This window comes from Desmodus rotundus, chromosome 12 (assembly GCF_022682495.2).
Source record: "Desmodus rotundus isolate HL8 chromosome 12, HLdesRot8A.1, whole genome shotgun sequence".
Classification (NCBI taxonomy): Eukaryota; Metazoa; Chordata; class Mammalia; order Chiroptera; family Phyllostomidae; genus Desmodus; species Desmodus rotundus.
The window spans coordinates 46,560,118-46,578,895 of record NC_071398.1 but is presented as its reverse complement, the minus strand read 5'-3'; the positions used below and the strand labels follow the sequence as shown (position 1 = coordinate 46,578,895).

The 18,778-nt window shown below is 61.2% G+C and overlaps 1 protein-coding gene and 1 long non-coding RNA gene across 10 annotated transcripts; both read left to right on the top strand.

The window, feature by feature from the left end:
* Window positions 1–466: 466 nt before the first annotated feature.
* ASPDH (aspartate dehydrogenase domain containing) lies at window positions 467–6,566 on the top strand. 9 transcript variants are annotated; one of them, XM_045200238.2, is made up of 10 exons: window positions 467–607; window positions 845–989; window positions 1,251–1,335; window positions 1,427–1,576; window positions 1,657–1,877; window positions 1,947–2,101; window positions 3,635–3,794; window positions 5,344–5,469; window positions 6,047–6,241; window positions 6,326–6,566. In XM_045200238.2, the coding sequence occupies exons 1-10, from the start codon at window positions 553–555 to the stop codon at window positions 6,423–6,425; spliced, it is 1,392 nt and encodes a 463-aa protein (XP_045056173.1). In that variant the 5' UTR covers window positions 467–552; the 3' UTR covers window positions 6,426–6,566. The 9 variants fall into 9 exon arrangements, with proteins under 9 accessions (XP_045056173.1, XP_045056174.1, XP_053770964.1 ...); XM_045200239.2 differs by lacking the exon at window positions 1,427–1,576; XM_053914989.1 differs by lacking the exon at window positions 5,344–5,469.
* Window positions 6,567–8,667: 2,101 nt separating this feature from the next.
* On the top strand, window positions 8,668–16,656 carry LOC139440440 (uncharacterized). The gene is made up of 4 exons (XR_011650673.1): window positions 8,668–8,889; window positions 9,022–9,201; window positions 16,060–16,142; window positions 16,308–16,656. It is a non-coding gene; the product is annotated as an uncharacterized lncRNA (long non-coding RNA).
* The last annotated feature ends 2,122 nt before the right edge of the window (window positions 16,657–18,778 follow it).

The window sequence follows — 18,778 nt, the reverse complement described above, 5'->3', positions numbered from 1 at the left end:
GAATCAGAGACAGACACTGAGACCCAAAGGGAGGAAGGTTGGCAAGAAATACGGTGCCAAGGCCGGGGGAGTGGCCGAAAGGGTGGGGATTGGAGACGCAGGAGCAAGGGGACAGACTGAGAGCCCAGAGTCCCTGTCACCATCTCCTCTCCCTGCTCCCTGCTCCCAACCCTCAACCCCCACCCCAAGCAGGATGCAGTTACCATGACAACCTGGCCAGCCAGAAAGGAGGGCGGGGGACTGCAGCGAAAATTTTCCACATCAGCAGGAAGGGAGGAGGGTGTGATGCACAGAATGAACTGGCCCATACAGTGGGGGCCACACAGGGCCCCTGGAACCCCAAAACATGTCCACCGCCACCAGGATTCTTACCCTGCCCCCACGCAGCACCCTGACCTCTGGGCCACTGTGGGAAAGGGGGAAGGCTCGGGAGAGGCTCAAGGGTCAAATGTCCAAAGATCAGCGGTTGCCCAGGCCTCGTGTGTCGGGGGCGGGGGCAGCCAGCAGCTGACAGAGCTTGGACCCAGACCGCAGACCACCAGATTCCAGGACATGGCCCTGGACAGGGTCCCGCGGAGGGTGGGGGTGGTGGGCTACGGCCGCCTCGGTGAGTCCCTAACTATCTGGGGCCTCTTCCCCAGGCCCCTTCCTGAAGCCCCCAAAGGCCCCATGTCCTCCACAAACACACCTCTCTCCGTGTCCCCATCTGCGCCCTGGCTGGCGGAGTCTGCCTGAGCAGCTTCCACTGCCCACCGCATGGGGCTCTGTCCCTCCCTCTGGGTCTCTGTCCCCCTCTCTCTGGATCTGTGTCCCCTCTCCTCTGAGTCACTTTCCCTCTCTCCAGGACAGTCTCTGGTCTCCCACCTGCTGACTCGGGGACCGGAACTGGGCCTAGAACTTGTTTTTGTCTGGAATCGTGACCCAGGACGAATGGCAGGGACCGTGCCCCAGTCCCTGCAGCTCCAGAACCTCAATGCCCTTGGGGAGAGGTCAGTGGCCTTGCCGTGAGGGCACAGGGCTCCCTGACGAAGCTCCTGTTCTGGCCTCCCTTGGCGGCTGTGTGTTCTCGGGCAAGTCCCTTACCCTCTCTGGGCCTCGGTTCCCCCAAATGTGAAATGGAACAAGCCCATCCACCCCATTTCCCCTCCCAGGCCAGGGTGAAGGGTGACAGGCCTCTACAGACTGAGGAAATCTGGGGAGGAGAAGCCTAATACCTCTCCCAGGCTCTCCCCATCTCTCCCCTCTCCCAGGCACCCTGACCTTGTGGTAGAAGTGGCCCATCCCAAAGTAATCCACGAATCTGGAGCACAGATTCTGCGCCACGCCAATCTCTTGGTGAGCCCTGCCCCTTCCTCCTTGGCCCCACCCCACCCCTAAGTGGGTTCAGTCCCCTGACCTCTGTCCCTCCTGCCTTCACTCACCCCAGGTGGGGTCCCCCTCAGCCCTGGCTGACCAGGCCACAGAGCAGCAGCTCCTGGAGGCCTCGAACCGCTGGGACCATGCTGTATTTGTGGCCCGGGGGGCCCTATGGGGCACCGAGGACATCAGCAGATTGGACTCAGCTGGGGGCCTCCAGGTGAGGGCCTGCTAGGCTTCCCGGGAACCTGAGGGCCCTGCAGGCGCCTCGGTGCCCCTGACCCTGGCTTTCACTTCCAGAGCCTGCGTGTCACCATGGCCACACATCCCGATGGCTTCCGGCTGGAGGGACCCCTGGCTGCGGCACACCTCACCGGGCCTCGCACTGTGCTCTATGAAGGTCCTGTCCGTGGGCTCTGCCCCTTTGCCCCCCGAAACTCCAACACCATGGCAGCTGCTGCCCTGGCCGCCCCCAGCCTGGGCTTCGACCGTGTGATCGGGGTGCTTGTGGCCGATCTCAGGTGAGCTAAGCTGAGCCGGGGGTTGGGCCAGGGCCAGGCCAGCTAGACTGACCACCCTGCTTGGCCCAGCCTCACAGACATGCATGTGGTGGACGTGGAGCTGAGCGGACCCCCAGGCCCCACAGGACGAAGCTTTGCTGTGCACACCCACAGAGAGAACCCCGCCGAGCCAGGCGCGGTCACCGGCTCTGCCACGGTCACTGCCTTCTGGCGCAGTCTGCTGAGTATGGCCGGGCCCCTCGCCCGTGTTAGTGGCCCCAGTCCCCAAGCCATAGGCTCTATACTCTGCAGAGCTTTGGTCTCCGGTTCTGCTTCTGCAGTTATGATTTTGTCTCTGTTGGTTTGACTTTATTTCTGAATCTTAACCCTCTACGTCATGACTTTGAATCTTTGTATCTGTCTCCCTGTCTCTTGCCACGCCCCAGGTCTCTGTCCCTCTCTGGGTCTCAGTCCCTCTCTCTAGGCCTTCCTCCACCCCCACCTGGGTCTGTTCCTTCCTCCGGGTGTTTGTCTCTCCTTCTCGGTCTCAGCCTTCCACTCCCCTGCAGGATGCTGCCAGCTCCCTTCCAGGCCGGGAATCCACCTCTGCTGAGAAGTCTCCCGCCCCCCACCGCCAGAGAACATCCTCCTCTCCTTTACCCCCCCCCCCCACTGTCCTGCTGCTCCCCAGGATTCAGTTTCCCCGGACCACCCTCCTGTCTCAGTAAAGACTGGAGGCTCTTCTCCACTGCACAGCCTAGTGTCTCAGATCCCTTGGTCCCTTCTGTGACGTCACGCGGTATCTATAGGCTACTAGCCACATCGGGGGGGCGGAGCGAAACTCCTGGAAGCTATCGCGATGAGTTTCGTGATGAGCGAAGGCGGAGGCTTCAGTAGGGCACCCTAGGGATTCACCGCAGAGAGCGACGGCAGTTGCCCTTCCGCGTTCTCGGGGCAGCAGCGGACTTCCGGGCCAGGCAGCCCAAACGTTCCAAGCGGAGCAAGAGTCCTCGCGAGGGCCGCCGGGAGTTGTAGTCCGCCGCGCTGTGGATGCCGGGAGCTATAGTCCGTCCCGCCTGCCCAGTCAGCGCCGAGCTTACCGCCCCGCACTCGGAGCCCAGAGCCGCCGCCCAGGGGGATGCGGGAGCCCCTGGTTCCCGGGAGCAGAGAGGCAGGCGGGGTGAGGGGCGTTGCTTGGCAACGAGCGAGCGCCGCGGTTGGGGTGCGTTGGGGAAAGGGCTGTTACTTTGTGTCCAGGGAAGGGGCCCTGTTGCCAGGTGACAGGAAGAGAAAACCCTGTTGTTTAGTGACAGGGGAGGGGAGTCGTCTGTTGCTAGGCGACCAGAAGAGACCCTGTCACCTAGAGACAGGAGGAGAAAGATTCCTCTGTTGCTAAGTAACCAGAAGAGAGACCTGTTTAGTGGGGTGGGGGTTTCTCTGTTACTAGGTAGCCAGAGAGAGGGAGCCTGTTACCTACGGACAGGGGGAGGGGGGAGTTCCTCTCTTGCGAGGTGACCACCATAGGACCCTTTCACTTAGGGATGTGGTGGGGATGGTCCTCTGTTGCTAGGTGAGCAGAAAAAGGAGTCTTTTTCCTAGGAATGGGGGATGGAGGTTCCCTGTTGCCAGGAGAGCGACTGGGGAGCGGAGTCAGGGGCTAAGCCACCCCTCGGGCAGCACCCAGCCCCCGCCTTAACAGCAGTGCCCCGGAGCCTGCTGGCAGTTTGGGCCTCCAGATCCCAGCCCCCTGAGCGCCTTCTCCTGCGCCCCCCAAGCAGGAGCGGAGGGCGGCATGTCCCAGGGCCCGGGAGCACAGCCAGGCCCACCCTCCGTGTACCACGAGCGGCAGCGCCTGGAGCTGTGTGCCATCCACGCCCTCAACAACGTCCTGCAGCAGCGGCTGTTTAGCCAGGAGGCGGCCGATGAGATCTGCAAGAGGTGACCATCACCCACCTGAGGACCTGCAGAAGCAGGGCTCACAGAGGTGCAACCACCCACCTGGGTCGTAGCGAGGCAGGGGGGCAGAACCCAGGGGCTTTCTGCTGCCACATCACCTGTCTGGGCTGGACCCTGGGATGTCGCCTCCTGCACCTGTCCATCCCCAGGGCCTCACCCTGACGCAGGCCTCACCTTCTCTTCTCTGGGCCCTGACCCCCGCTGCCCTCTGGCCTCCCAGCTTCTGGTTTCTCACCTCCAATCTATTCTGCACACACCCCGGCGCTGCCCCTGTCCCTCCTGAACACAGCCCTCCCATGGCTCCCCAGCGCACCTGGGAGAAGTCCCAAGACCTGAAGCCTGATATCCAAGGCCCTGTGTGCTCTGCTCCCCACCTGCCTCTGCAGCTTCATATCTCACTGCTCCCCCAAAACCACATTCCTCTCCAGAGGTGAAGGAGCCCCACTATGATGCCTCTGGGCCTTTGCACGGCCTCTTCTTTCTGCCTGGCATGCTTCCTCCTCTTGGCAGCCTGGACTGATCCTCTGCACTATTTAAGATTTCCAGCACTTCTTTATCTCTCTGCCTTATCCCCTTTACACACAGACACATCCCTGGCCCCAGCTCAGGCCCCATCGTCCTCTGGGCCCTCCCTTCGGCCTCCAGTCTCTCTGTTCCAGTCAGGTGCCCACATGAGCCTGCACCCACAGGTGACCCTGTGATTGCTTGCTCACAGCGTGGCCCTGCAGCATCCTCAGGCCTGAGTCCCAGCCCCTCAGGCTGATGGTCAGAGGACTGACTCATCTCCTCTGTCATTCAGAAAAGGGGGTAATCAACTCTTTCACACCAAGCCCAGCTTGGAGACCCAGAGTCCCCAGTCCTGTAGGAGCCCTGCCCTGAGGGGGGCCAGGAAAACAGATACACAGAAAAATAATACAAGCTTTCCTCTCTCCAACCCCAACCCCAACCCCTGCCCTGCCCACCAAGCGCCCAGAGAGAGAACAAAGATGCTGTTGCCAGAGAGACAAGTGGTGGCTGGGTGGCCCTCCGGGGCTAGGGGACAGCCAGAGGAAAGGCTGGGGGCAGGAGCAGGAGAGATGTGGTTGGAGACGGGTGGCTGGGAAGGGGTCGAGGGGACTGAGGCTAGGAGGCCACAGGGACCTGACCATGTGCGGTTCTGAAGGCTGAGGGGCTGGGACTCTCTCCTGGGGTGACAGGCACCTGGGAGGGCTGGGAGCAGGGGAGGGGCAAGGCCAGCGCCAGGTGCTGAAAGAGACCCTGGTTCCTGTGGGACAGGGACTGCAGAGGGGAGACTGGAGGTTGGGTGAAGGTCCAGGCGGAGGAAGACGAGGCCTGGGAGGGGAGATGTGGATGGAAGACAGGGCGGAGAGAGTCGGGGTGGGGGGGCAGGAGGGATGAGGCCTGGGGGTTGAAGAGAGGGGAGAGTTCAAAGGCTGCTCGACTCACTGGACCCTGGGGCGCTCCTGCTTGTGGGGAGTGGGAGGCCTTTCCAGGAGCCCCAGCTCAGGCTCTGACCACCACCCCCCCCCAGGTTGGCCCCAGACTGCCGGCTGAACCCCCATCGCAGCCTCTTGGGCACTGGCAACTATGACGTCAACGTGATCATGGCTGCCCTGCAGGGGCTGGGCCTGGCCGCCGTGTGGTGGGACAGAAGGAGGTGGGGCCCCAAGCACTGTGACCTGTGTGCTGGGCATGGCACAGCGGGTGGGGGTGGTGCTGGCTAGGGTGGGATGCAGCAGGGAGGAGGGGAAGGGGTGGATGGAGAGTGGTGGACTGGTAAAGAGTGGAGGAGGCTTGGGTGGGCAGTGGGTAGGTAGCTGGCTGGACGGTGGTCGATTGTGTCGGTGGGCGAACGATGTTTGGGACAACGGGTAATGGGATGGTGGATGGTTGTCAGGCTGCGTGCAGGAGCTTTGGAGGAGGGTGGGTAGGGGTGGACAATGGATTGTGGACAGATCAATGGCGGACGAGTGGAGAGTGGGTGGAGGGTGGGTGGATGGGTGGGTGGTAGTGGGATGAGCGGTAGATGGGAAGCGGGTGGTTGGCTGGGAGGTTTTGATGGGTGAGCGGTAACGAACGGATCGATGGGTGGTGAGTGGGTGAGGAGGGAGTCCTTGTTGGGTGGGTGGGTTGAGGAGAGCCCTTGGGTGGCCTGGGCAGCCCCTGCTGCTCCACCAGCCAGCATGCTCGATGACGCTGCGCCCTGACCACGGCGTCCCTGCCCACCCGCACAGGCCCCTGTCCCAGCTGGCCCTGCCCCAGGTGCTGGGGCTGATCCTGAACCTGCCCTCGCCCGTGTCCCTGGGGCTGCTGTCCCTGCCGCTGCGCCGGCGGCACTGGGTGGCTCTGCGCCAGGTGGACGGCGTCTACTACAACCTGGACTCCAAGCTGCGGGCGCCCGAGGCCCTGGGCGATGAGGACGGCGTCAGGTGAGGGGAGATGACGCAGCCCCTCACCCCGAGAGGCGACACCCAGGCCGCCTGGGGCCTCAGCATCCCCGTTTCTCCGCCCAGGGCTTTCCTGGCAGCCGCCCTGTCTCAGGACCTCTGCCAGGTGCTGCTGGTGGTGACCAAGGAGGTGGAGGAAAAGGGCTGCTGGCTGCAGACGCAATGACCCCGCCGAGGACGGAACCGCAGCTGCCCACCCAGCTGCTGCGCAGGGGTGGGCCAGACCTCGCTTCCCGCGCCCTGGAGGCCCTGCCCTGCCCTGCCCCCCAGTGTGCTGCTGCCTTAGTAAAGCTGCTCTTTTGCTCCAGCCTGGCCTGGCCGGCGTCTGCCTTGGGGCCCCTTTCCCTCAGTTCCCCTGCTTCTCAGCGAAGCTGGTCACCCAGACAGACCCTGCCACGAGCCCCAGCGCTGGCTCTCTGCTGCCTCCCAGCAGTGTGGTCTCCTGTGGGTCATACTCCCCTGGGCCTCAGTTTCCCCCCTACCCTTGTGAGGTCCCTGTTCTGGGGGAGAGGGGGCAGAGTAGGAGCCAACAAATAGGTGCCCTCTGGAAGGTTCGGTGCGATCAGTGCAGGGAGGAAGCAAGGATTTATTTCTGGACTCAACTCTATTTCATGGATTGCAGTAATGGTCCCAAAAGACCACTTCATCCTAATCCCCCAGAAACTGGGAATGCATTTGGCCACAGGACAAGGGGTGGGGGGACAGGGCACTGAGGTTGCTGGCGGCTGACCTTCAGACAGGGAGAGGCTCCTGCACTCCCCAGAGAATCAAGAGTATCTTGAGAAGAGGCAGGCAGGGTGGGAGAGGGGCGGCATGGCAGTGCTTTGCATACAGAAGGGGCCACAGGCCAGGGAGCCAGGGCCAGAATGGGCAGGGCCACAGCCTCGGCCCCAGAAGGCCCCTGGCCTGGCAGGACTCCCTGGGCACTGCTAGCTGGCGCGTGTGCCGCGTTGAACTGAGGTTTGCTGGCTCTTGGGGGTCACTCAGGGCCATGGGCCTCACAGAGAAGGTGTCACCAAGCACTGACCAGAAGCAGGGGAAGGAGGGAGCCACGGGCAGATCTGGAGGAAAAGTACTCAAGGCCAAGAGAGCAGCTGGTACAAAGGCCCTGGGGTAGGCTTGTGCCTGTGTGGAGGAGGGCAGGGTAAGAGGGGAGGGTGCAGAGGTGACAAAGGGGGAGGACGGTGCCCAGAGCAGCAGCAATTTTGAACAAAGCAAGGATAGGCTCCCATTAGGTGTCACTCAATCAGGCCCCATCCTGGTCTGTCCTTCCCCTCGGGGCCTGCTGTGCCCTCCTACAGCTCCCTTATTCTGTCAGCTGCTCAGCTGTCTCCTGAGCCCCAGTGCCTGGTGCATCCAGGCGCTCGCCCTCCCCAGCTCTCAGGTGGGGAGGAAAACCGCCTGTCCCACTGTGGGGTGGGGGGGCTTCAAAAGGGGTCCCCTGGGGTACCTCGGGAGCCAAGGAAGGTGAGGGGCCAGGGAGGCTGGCTGTGGAAGGCTGAGGGGCTCTCCAGAAGGCTGATGGGAGGGGAGGAGGGGCCTTTCCAGACTGGGAAACAATGGATCGCAGAGAGAAGCGATGAGCCTTGTAGTTGTCTGAGGAGGTGACGAGAGATGAGGGTGGATCCTGGCCGGGCCCCAACCTGGGGGCCTCCAAAGGTGAGCTGGGGTGGGGTGGGGGACAGGTCAGTCCTGGGTGCAGAAAGACCCTCTGGGTGTGCTGGGCAGACTGAAGGCCTGCAAGCCCTGGAGGAGGCTGAGGGTCCAGATGGAGAGCATGAGTCAAGACCCTGGGGACAGAGAGGAGGTGACAGGAAGGACAGGTCTGGGCCTGGCAGGCTCTGGGGTGAAGGGGAGAGGGAGTGAAGAAGGTGCCCAGGGGTCTGACCCTGAGACATGGGGGAAGAGCAGTGGCTTTGGGGGACCCATGCTTGGTGGGGATAAGGGGTAAGGCAGGCTGGGTGACTTCGGGGGCGGGACTAGGGCCAGGAATTAGGGTCAGACTTCAGGGATCAAGGCCTATCCTGGGAGGAACCTGTGTGTGTGTGAGCCCAGGGAAGGAAGCAGGGAGAGAGGGGCCTGGGAAGAAATGGGGGGCCACGAGGAGGTCACAGGCTGGGAGAGGGAGGCAGGGCCCCAGCTTGGCCCTGACACCCCAAAGCAGGCAGGGCGCAGACACCAGCCAGACACACCGGGGACAGGGACTTGGAGGATTCTGGTTCCCAAGACTTCCACAGGTCAAAGGGCAACTTGTAGAAGCCAAACAGTACATGAGGAAAAAACGGCTGGGGTCCCAGACACCCCATATCTGGGCCGGCCCCCACAGCCCACCCTGCCCCGTCTATGGTCTTCCTCCGCCTCCCCAGCTGGCTCCCTGACCCTAGTCTGGGTCTCTGAACCCCTGTCTCCCGCTTTGTGTCCCAAGAGGTCTCACTTTCTGGATGTTTCTCTCTGTCTCTTGGCCCTGTCTCTCTGCGTCTGTCTCCCTGGGCCCTCCAGGGCCCCTCCTCCCTCTGCGCCTGTCGCCTGTCCCACCCGGTCTCAGACAGCTTGGCGGAGACTCCCTAAGTGTTTCTATTCTGAGCCCCAAGCGACCTCCCCAGGTGTCTTTGCAGCTGTGCCCTAATATGGTAAGAGTGGGGAGCCAGGGGAGAGGGGCTTGGAGAGGGGAAGGGTCCAGGCATCCGGCCCCCCTCACTCACTCACCCTCCTCCTGGGCAGGGAGCCAGCACACTGATTGGGCGTTTACCGTTTGCTTCTAGGGTGCACAGATGCCCCACCTGCTGGGGCCCCCACCTCACTCGGGAGCAACTGGGGGTGTCCCTTGCCCCAGGGGACAGACCTAGAGCTGGTGGGGGCTCTGGGAGTGCCGGCTGCCCATTGCGGGGTGCCTCACGCAGACCTGCAGGGGCCTCTCAGCACCCACCCCAGTTGCAGGAGAGGTGAGGAGGGCACTGTGGTGTCACAGCAGGTGGGGGGCGGGGCGGGGACAGCTGTCCCATGCCCTGTGGTGCTGACAGCTGAGGCCCGATTTAGCTTGTGGAGCTGGAGGCTGACCAGATATGGCAGTGGGGGGAACAGCCCCGCCCCTGGGTGCCCCTTAAATCGCCTGGTCGTGCTCAGGGGGCCACCGACGGCGAGGCCAGGTGAGAGGGGCGCATCCTTCCTCGACTTCCCCAGTCGGCAGCTCCAGCCCTCTCCGACTCTCTCTCTGTCTCTTTCCATCTCTGTCCCTCCCACTCTCCACTTCTCTCCTCCTCCCGCTTCTGAATCCCTCTGCCTCTGTCCTCCCCTCCCGCCCCACCTCTCTCATCTGTCTTCCCGGCTCTGTCGGCCTCGCTATCACCGTCTTAGTCTGTTTCTCTCTGCGTCTCTCTCCTTGTCTCTCTTTCCACCCATCCATCCATCTCTCCCTCTGTCTCTCTGACCCTCTCTCCCCATCTCTGACTCCTCCTCAGCGCCCTCTCCCTTCTCCCTGTCTGTGTGCGTTTCTCTTGGTTTTTCAATCCCTCCCTCTTCCTTCTTTCCTCCCTCCCTCCCTCCCTCCTTTCCTTCTTCCTTCCTTTATTTTTCTTTCCTTTTCTTTCTCTCTCTTTCTCTCTGTCTCTCCTCTGACCTCTGACCCCACCTCCTCTCCAGCTCCCCGATGCAGCCCCGTCCGGGCCCTCTGCGGCGGTTTCTGCTGAATAAAGCTGTTTCTGTCCTCGCCTCTCTCGCTCCTCTGCCTCCTTCTTCCTATCCTCACTCCTCTGCCTCTGAGCTCAGCGCCCCCGCCCTGATCCCCGATCCCCGACGTGTGTGGGGCAGGAACTGGGGCCACGGCCGGCGTTGGGGGTCCTCCCTCCCAGAGACAGCAAGAAACCAGGGCTGAGAGACAGACTGAGAACCGGGGGACAGGGACGGAGATGCAGAGGGAGACCCAGAGACAGGGAGAGACAGGGACTCGGAGACAGAGCGCAAGACAGGGGCCAGGGACTCAGATGTGAGAGTCGCAGGACGCCGCGATGAAGGGAGATGAAGAGGCGAGAGAGGCTCAGACACAGAGACCGGGTGGCGGCCCAGGCCCTCCCCAGACACCTCGGACAAGGGCTGGGCAGCCCGCCCCCCTCCCGCCAGGCAGTGCCAGGCCAGGGACAACGCACCCTTGTCCCGGCTCCCGCCGGGCAGCAGCGGGGGTGGGCGGGACCGCAGCGGGGTGGGGGCGGGGCCGCCACCCGGAGGCCTCCCCCCTCAGCCTCCGCTCTTGCCCCGGCCTCCCTCCCCGGTCTCCACCGGCTCCCAGCACGTCCGGAGCACCTGCTGAATGTACGGGAATGCCTCCCGGCACCGTCTAGTCTCCCCGGGCCCTTCCGGTGCCCGCCGCTGGTCCCGCCCCCTGGACTTCCGGCCCCCTGCCTTGCGGGGGAAAGGGAGTCTAGTGAGTTCCTAGGGTCTGTCGGGCCACCTGCACACACTGCCTCCGCCCCTCGGCCTCTTCTCGCCCTCCCGCCCCTTCCCCCCCGCTTCCTTCCCCTTCCTCCGGATCGGCCGGGTCTCCCCCGGGAAAGACATGGGCGTTTGCGGAGCACCTACTGCGTGCCGGGGAGCTCACACTGTCTCCTCTCTCCTTGCTGCCTGCGCTCTTTCCTTCGCTCTCGGTTTCCCCTCCTTTCTGATTTTCTGCCCCTCCCGGGGGAGGGGATGGACACATGCTGAGTGCCTACTCTGTGCCAGGCCGTTCATACAAACCCCTCTCCCTCCCTCACACCCTCTTCCTCCCTGTCTCTCCTCTGTCCCCTCCTTTTCTTCCCCGCCTGCCTGCTCTTCCAAGGCAAGGAACCCCCGTTTATTGAGCTCCCGCGGTATGCCAAGCAATGGCCTGTGCTTTCCCCTCTCACCCTCTGTTCTCCACTGACCTATGATCTCTGCTGTCCTCTGCTCCTGCTTTCCACCAGGGAAGGAAATAGGCCTTTATTGAGCACCTACTGTATGCCAGTCAATTTTCTTACACTCCCCCTCCCCCGTTGATTCTCCCTGTCCTTCATCTTGGACTTCTGTCCCTTCTTTCTGCTCCCTCAGCTCTTACTTGGAGAAGAAAACAATACAATTATGGAACGCTTACTGTATTCCAGTTAACACCCCACCTCTTCTCTTGCCTCTTTCTACCTCGCTGTGTTCACTGGGTCCTTTTCTGGCGAAGAGCACAGGCATTTATTGAGCGCCTTCTGTGTGCCCCAGGATTGGCCTGCACTGTGTCCTCTCCTTTGCCTGATTCCTCGTGGTTACCTGGTTCCCTCTGCTCGACAGCCCTGTCACCTCTTCTGCACACACCCTCCTTTCCTCTCGCCTGTCTCTGGGCCTTCCTTTGCCTCTTGTCGCTTCTCCCAGGAAGACGGTGTGCACTTATTGAGCGCCTCCTGTGCCCACTGTCTCCCCCGCACTCTCTCCCTCAGTTCCCTCAGTTCCTCTCCTCTCCCTGGCTCTTTCTCAGCCAGCTTCTCCTGCTCCTTTGGGCCCTGCAGGCAATCCCCAGGGGAGGCAACAAGCATGTACTGAGCACCTGCTGTGTGCTGCTCCCTCTCGCCTACACACTGTCTGTCCCTCACTTGCCTGCCTCAGAGGATCTTTTCTCCTTTCTTCCTCCCTCTCTGCTTGCCCTCTCCTCTGGGCTGCCCTCTTCATGCTTACTGCCAGGGAGGGGAATGAGCACTTATTAAGTGCCTACTGTGTGCCCACTGCTTTTATATAGATTCCTTCCTTCACAGATTCCTTCTATTCATTCTCTCTGCTAGAGTTTTCCTCTCCCTCCTTCTCCTATTTCTTTTCTTCTAGGAAGAAAGCTAATGCTTAATAAGCACCTGCTGTATGCCTGGCCATTTCCACCCACAGCCCTCTCTCCTTAGGCTGTCTTTCCTTCCTTCCATTCTTCCTCTGTGGCGGTTTCTTTGCCTCTTTCTCACTTGTTCCTTCTCTCCTGATGAAGGGGGCGGGGCATTTATTGAGTACGTATGGTGTGCCAGGCTCTTTGCAAGCATGGCCTCCCCCCCTCACACTCTCTCCTTCCCCGTTTCATCCTTCTCTCCACCAGGAGAGGGGAGGGGCACTAATTGAGCACCAGCTGTGTGCTGGGTAATTTACACACACTGACGCTTCTCCTCCGACCCTCTGGCCTCCCCTGCCACTTCCACCCCACCAGCTTCCTCTCTTCCCCTTTTTCTTCCTTCTCAGCATTGGGAGCTCTGAGCTTTCAGACCGAAGGGTTCCAGAGTCCTCTAGGAGTCTCAGTTGGCACCACTGTAGAAGGGGCCTGTGGTGACATGCTGGTGACATCAGACTGGGGCTCTGATTTGATTTCTTCCTTGTAAATAACAGTCTCTCTCCCTCGGGGAGGGGGCAGGGAGAGGGGGGGCTGAGTGAGACAATGAGAGGAAGGAAGATAGAAAGTGCTGGAACAGACCCTGGGAGGCAGCAGTGCCCACCAGATGGGCACCGATTCTCCCCCGGTCGGCCAGCCCTGAGTGGTTACCTCTCCCTGCATCTGGGGAAGCCAACGGGGAAACTGAGGCTCAGGTGGGGAAGAGAACTCAGCCGCCTGGCTGGCCCACGACTGTCTCCCTCTCTACCTGCCCCTCCTTCCATGAGCCTCTGCACCGCTCCTATCCCTATTCTCTGGAGGGGCGGTGCTCTCTCTCTCCGTCTCTCTCTGAACTTCTCTCCCTCTGCCTCTCTCTGACTCCCTCTCTGCCTCATTCTCTCTCCCTCTCATTGTCCAAATCTCATTCTCTCCACACCCCTGTCCTTCCCCTTCTCGGCTCCGTTCCTCATCACCCTGTCTCTGTTCTCTGACACGCCCCCCCCCCAGGCACTCACTCCCCTCACACTACCGTCCCCTCCCCAGCTCACACATTCTTAGTCACATCTGCTCCTCTCTTCAAGCCACTGCTCCTCCCCCATCCGGATCTCAGTATCTCTCCACTGTCCTTCTGCCTGTCGCCCCACGGGTTTTCCTCACTCCTCCCACCCCGCCCTGCACCCCGGGCCTCACCACTGATTCCTCTTTATTTTACCCACCTGCCTCCCCACTGCTCTTCCTTGAACCAGGTCCCCCTCCTTGCCTCACCTCCTTCCACCCCACAACTCTCTGGAAGGTTCTCCCCCACCCCCACCACGTGTGGTGGGTCCTCTGCGCCCAGGTTTACCTCCTCACCCTCCTGCCTGTCTGGTGCCAAGTCTCTCTCCTCTGGTCCCTTCCTTCCCGGGGCTCCTCAAGCTGCCTCCCAGCTCCTCCTGCCTGCTGCTGGTCACTTCCCGCTCTGTCCCTCGGTCCCCCCCACACACCCCATTCTTCTGTCCCTCTCCTCCCCTCATGGGGGTCTCCTCTGTCCTTCCCAGTCTGTCCTCACCCCTGTACCTTCTTTCTATTGATTTTTTTACTCCCTACTCTTTACTCCAACCTGACCTTCGACCTGCGCCGCTCCCTCCTGGGCATACTGCCCTTCCTGCCATCCCGTCCCGGGCCCTCCCGCGCCCCCCTTCTGGCCCGCGTGGCTATATCCCTCCATCTCCCCCACAGGTTCCCTGTCCTCCGTCTTCCCCGAGCGGCTCCGTCACTCTCTGTCTCAGTCTCTTCCTCCCACACCTGGTGTCTGCAGCCACTCCCGCTCCCTCGAGGCGAGGCGGTCATCCCTGCCCACCTCCCATCCCGGTCCCCTGTCGCCCCTGCAACAGCTGGGAGGTCCGTCAGACAGCAGCTGACCCACAGGGCGGGCGGGCGGGCGGCTGCGTGCTGGTGACACTCATCCTGCCTCAGAGCCCGCAGTCTGGTGACCGGTGTGACGGTTCTGGAGCTCACTCCACGTCCTGCTGGGTCCGGACCAGCGCCGACAGCCTTGTCATGCCCCCCCCCCCGCCCCCCAGCCGCACCATTCCTCTGTCTGCAACTCGTGGGACCAGGACCAGGGGACACTGCCCCTGACCAGGAAGGGCGCATGCAACTTCCTTTCCCTCTTCTCGGTTTCCTTCACTCTTCCTCTTTCTCCCTATCTCTTCCTCCCTTTCCCTGTCTCTCCCTGTCTGTCTCTCTCCCTCTCCCTCTCTCCATCTGTCTCTGTCTCTCCCTGTCTCTCTTCCTCTGTCTCTCTATCTATCTCTTTCTCTGTCTCCCCTTTTGCTGCCCCCTTCCCTCCCCACTTCATTCACCCGGCTCCTTTCTCTGTCACACCTTTGACTCTGTAAAGTCTCTTTTCCCACTTGTCCGTGTTTCTCTCCCTTGGGCACAAAAAAGCCCGCGGGGCGGCTGCCAGGCCGTGGAGATGAGAGAGGCGTGGGCAGCCGGCAGACCGCCACCCACCACGTCTCGCTGCTCCCTGGCCTCAGGCCGCTTCCCACCCCTGCCTCACTGGCCCACTTTCCCTCGGCCTCTCAGACTCCCCTCCCCCTTCGATCCCCCCACGGAGCTCCCACTACCCGGTCCTCGGTGTAGACCTCCCCGTCCCAGCCTCTGGAGGTGCTCGCGTGCAGGCGCCTGCGTGGGCGCGCTCTTTTTCCCACTCAGCCCCTGCCTCCCTCTCGCCTGAACCTCCGCCCCCTCCTCCTCTCTCCTCCTCTCTCCAGCCCGTCACCCGCACCTGCTCTACACTCTCACCCACCGCATCTTATCCCTTGTGCTCTGCTCCGCACCCTTCTCTCCCCCTGGGGCCTCTCCTCTGCTCAGGCCGCCGCACCCCCCCACCCCGTCCCCATTCCGGCTCCCTTAGCATCCTCTCCTTGTCCTCCTCATCCAGGTCCCTTCTCTCCTCTGCTTCCCTCTTCCTTTCCCTCGCTTCTCTCTCCCCCACCCAGCTCCTGGCTCTCTCCTTTCGTTTCCCCCTCTCCATACTCTTCTCTTTTTCTATCCTGTTTTCTGGCCTCTTTCTCTTTTCCCCCTTCTCCTGCTCTCTGCCGCCTTCAAAAATACTTGCCTTCTAGCCGCCCCCCCTGTCGGCCCTCAAGTCCAGGTCTCCTCTTTCCTGCACTTTTCCTGTTTGTCGCTCCCCTCCCCCTTCTCTTCCTGTCTCACAGCCTCTCTTCCTCCTCCTCCTCTCTCCTCTGGCCTGAACCCCCCTCCTCCTCTCCATCTTCCTCGTCTCCCCCTGTGTCTCCTCTCTCACCACCACCCCCTCCCCGCAGCCCGCTCAGGCCCTCCCTTGGCGCAGCCTGGTCCTTAATTCTCCTTTCCTCAGAGGGGCCCCTCCCTCCTGTTTCTCCGGCGCGTTCTCGCCGCTCCTTTCTGCCTTTCCCCCTTCTCGCTTCCATCTCTTTTCTCTCCTTTCTCTCTCTTCCTTTCTCTTCTCTGAGTCTCACCCACTCGCTCCATCTTCTCTCCCCAGCTTCTCTCTCCTCTCTCCCCTCCCTTCTTTCAATCCCATTGCTTTTTCTCCACCATGAACCCATCACCTCTTCCCCCCCCATCCGAGGGTTCTCCCCCTCACCAGCCTCCCTTGCTCTGTGCCTGTGTCCCCGCCCAGCCTCTCTGTCTTGGGGTCCCTGCCATCCCTGCGCCCTGCATCCTCACCCAGGGCTCCTCTCCCTCTCTCTCCCTCTCTCTCTCTCTCTCTCCCCCCCCCCCTCCCTCCCTCCCTCTCCTGTCCTCAATGTTCTGAGGTTTCCAAGTTCAGAGCAGGAGGTGGGAGGCCACCCAGGGCTCCTCAGGCTTTTGGGGCAGGAGGCAGGTCAGCCTGGGGCAGGGCTGCCAGGCCAGAGGCCCTGGGGTGGAAGGACCTTTGTGACGCCCATGTTTTCTCTCTTTCCTGTCTGTCCTGGACTCTGGACACTGCCTGGAGGAATCAGAGCTGTCCCAGGCCGGGGAAGGAGGAAACAAAGAAGCTCAGAGACAGGGAGCGAGTTGCCTAAAGCCACACAGAATGTAAGCGGCAGGCCCCGGACCGGGTGGGCCTCCCTGGGGTTGCCCAGAATCTGCTCGTTCTGGACTCTGCTGATCCCTGGGCTCCTGTCCGAGCTCAGCGAGGAGAGGGCTGCCTCCTTTCTTCTCCATTCTCCTCCCCAACCCTCCGTGGTCTCCTCTCCTCAGGCAGGAGAGAGCCCATCAGCAGTGGGGAGGACGGTGAAAATAAGCACCCAGCGTTCCTGAGGAACAGCATCTGCTAGGACAGGCTTCGTGGGAACACGACCTTTCCAAAGGACCACCCGTGCCCCCTGCAGGGCACTTCTCTCCACGGAGGGGTACTCCTGGGTCTGCCTGAGGCCTGACGGTCTGCATGAAAGCCTCCATCTCCACCTAGCGGCAAAGGGTGGGACTGCAACCCAGCTGTATTAGACCCGGGACCCGCCCCCCAAACACCAGACTGTGACCAGAATGCAGGATTGGGGTTGGGGTGGGCGGCATTGGTGGGTAAGGAGGGGAGAGGGAGCATTTTCAAAAGCCTGTAAAAATAAAATATTTTACTCTTAGTCAATACATGCACTCAGCAAGCTCCTTGGATGCCAACTTACACTTCTGGACTTCACATATTCTCCAGTTGTTCTGGGTAGAGTCTCTGTGTTGCCATGGAAACACAAATGGGACTGGGTGGGAAACAAAGGAAGGTGGATTTGGTGAACAGTTTGACTGGGAGCCTCGTTCTAGGAACTGGGCCAAGCTGAGTTTGCTGCCTTCGTGATGACGCCATTACCCCTCACTGGACGGAAGTGAGTCCAAAGGCGCGTGACAGCTAGGGGGACCCCGCCAGCGGTCCGGATCCTCTCCACGGAGTCTCTCAGATGAGTTACATGAAGGCGCCCACAGAACTGCTTCCAAAAGCCACATGCTACTGTACACAATTAGGATAGTAAAGAGGCTTTTAAAAATACTAAAGTTAGCCTTATGTATTTTTCAAAGATTGCCATGCAATGCTGTGCTAAGGTCACCTAAATGCCAGTGTGAAACTCTAGGCTGGGAAAGGGGGCTTCGCCGGTGCCAGGGGAGCAGGTGACATTTTGTAGCGCAAAGAAGGGCCTCCAAGGGGTGAGGCAGGAAACTGGGCAGTTACCTTGTAGGTGCTGTCCCACCCCAGACCTGAGGTTAGGAGGCTGGGGGTAGGGTCTGAGCTCAGTGGGGGCAGAAAGAAGGGGCTGTGGGGAGATGGGTGGGTGCGAACTGCCTGCAGTCTGGCTGGCTGGTTATCTCAGTGACTGCTTAATCAAGGCTGGGGAGAAGAGGGAGGTAGTTAACACAAAATACATCAGAAACTCACAGGCTCCAAGGTCAGTCTGAGGGACAGGACTCTGTCCTGAGGGCACTGGGAAGCCACAGGAGGGCTGAGCTGGGAGGAGTGGGGTGGCTCAGGTGTCAGAAAGGGCCCCGTGAGAGGGATGGACTGGAGAGGGGGTAGTGGAGGCAGGAGGAGACTGGGCTAAGGGTTCTGGGGGAGGGATGAAGGCAGGGCTGTGGTCCCAGGGACAGAGGGGAAGGGAGGAGGTGGGGAGGGCAGGGCAGCCCTGCTGACTGCAGGCTGCGCCATGAGCTGTGATGCGGGGTGGGCGGCAGCACCACTCGCTGGAATAAGGGATCCATACTGGAGCTCTGACTGGGGAGGCAGCGTCAATGACTTCCGCATGGTCCCTGAGGCACCTCCTGGGGCAGCAGCTGGGGGTCTGGAGACCAGCGGGGGGCTGAGCTGGAGGTGGGTGTGGAACCACCAATGTGGCCGGACAGGGAAGGACAACGTCCCCCACCAGCGCGCCCCCATCTGGCAATGTGGCCTGCAATGCGCACGCAGTGGGCAAACCCATGCAGCTCTCCGGAGACTCCTGCAGGACACCCGCAGGTCTCCTGACAGGGGCGGTGAGGTCAGCTTGGAGCCGGCCATTTCAGAGGACACCCCTTATGTCACAGGTGGAAACCTCTCCAACTCCTGTCACATGGGGGTAACGGCAACAAACTATTGGAAAACCATCGGCAGACACAATCGCCTGTGTATGGAATGTCTCCAGAACAAAGCCCCCTGAGACTGAAACTCGGGCAGCCCCCGGAGAGGGTACACAGTGTGGGCCAGGTGAGCGGATCCTTCTGCACCTTTTGAAGTTCGTGCTGTACCCCGGACCCCCTGGCCAATAAAAGGAAGCGTGGCTGAGCTCTCCGGGGATGGGGACGGGCAAGAACTGGAGAAGTTTAATGAGGACAGAGCCTGGGGAGCCCGCACTAACTCACACGATGACTAGAATATACTGCAGAACAACTGTGCCAGCTTGAGAGCGATGGAAAAGTCTTAGAGGAAAAGGACGTCATCCAATAAAGGTCTTAATTCAACCCATTAAATACTAACACAATGGTCGGAGAAGGACAGAGTGGTGGGGAGACCGCGCCTACTAGTCACACGAAGGGTTAAGAACTCGAGTCAGAAACACTGCGAGAAGCATCACTGGGGGCGGGGCGGGGAGGGGGGGTCATCTAGGAAAAAGCAACAGAATCCCCGCTGAGCAGACAGGAAAAACACACTTGGTCTCCTGCCGGTGCAAGTTACAGCCAGGACGCAGTTTTATCAGTTTTATCAGTTTTACGTA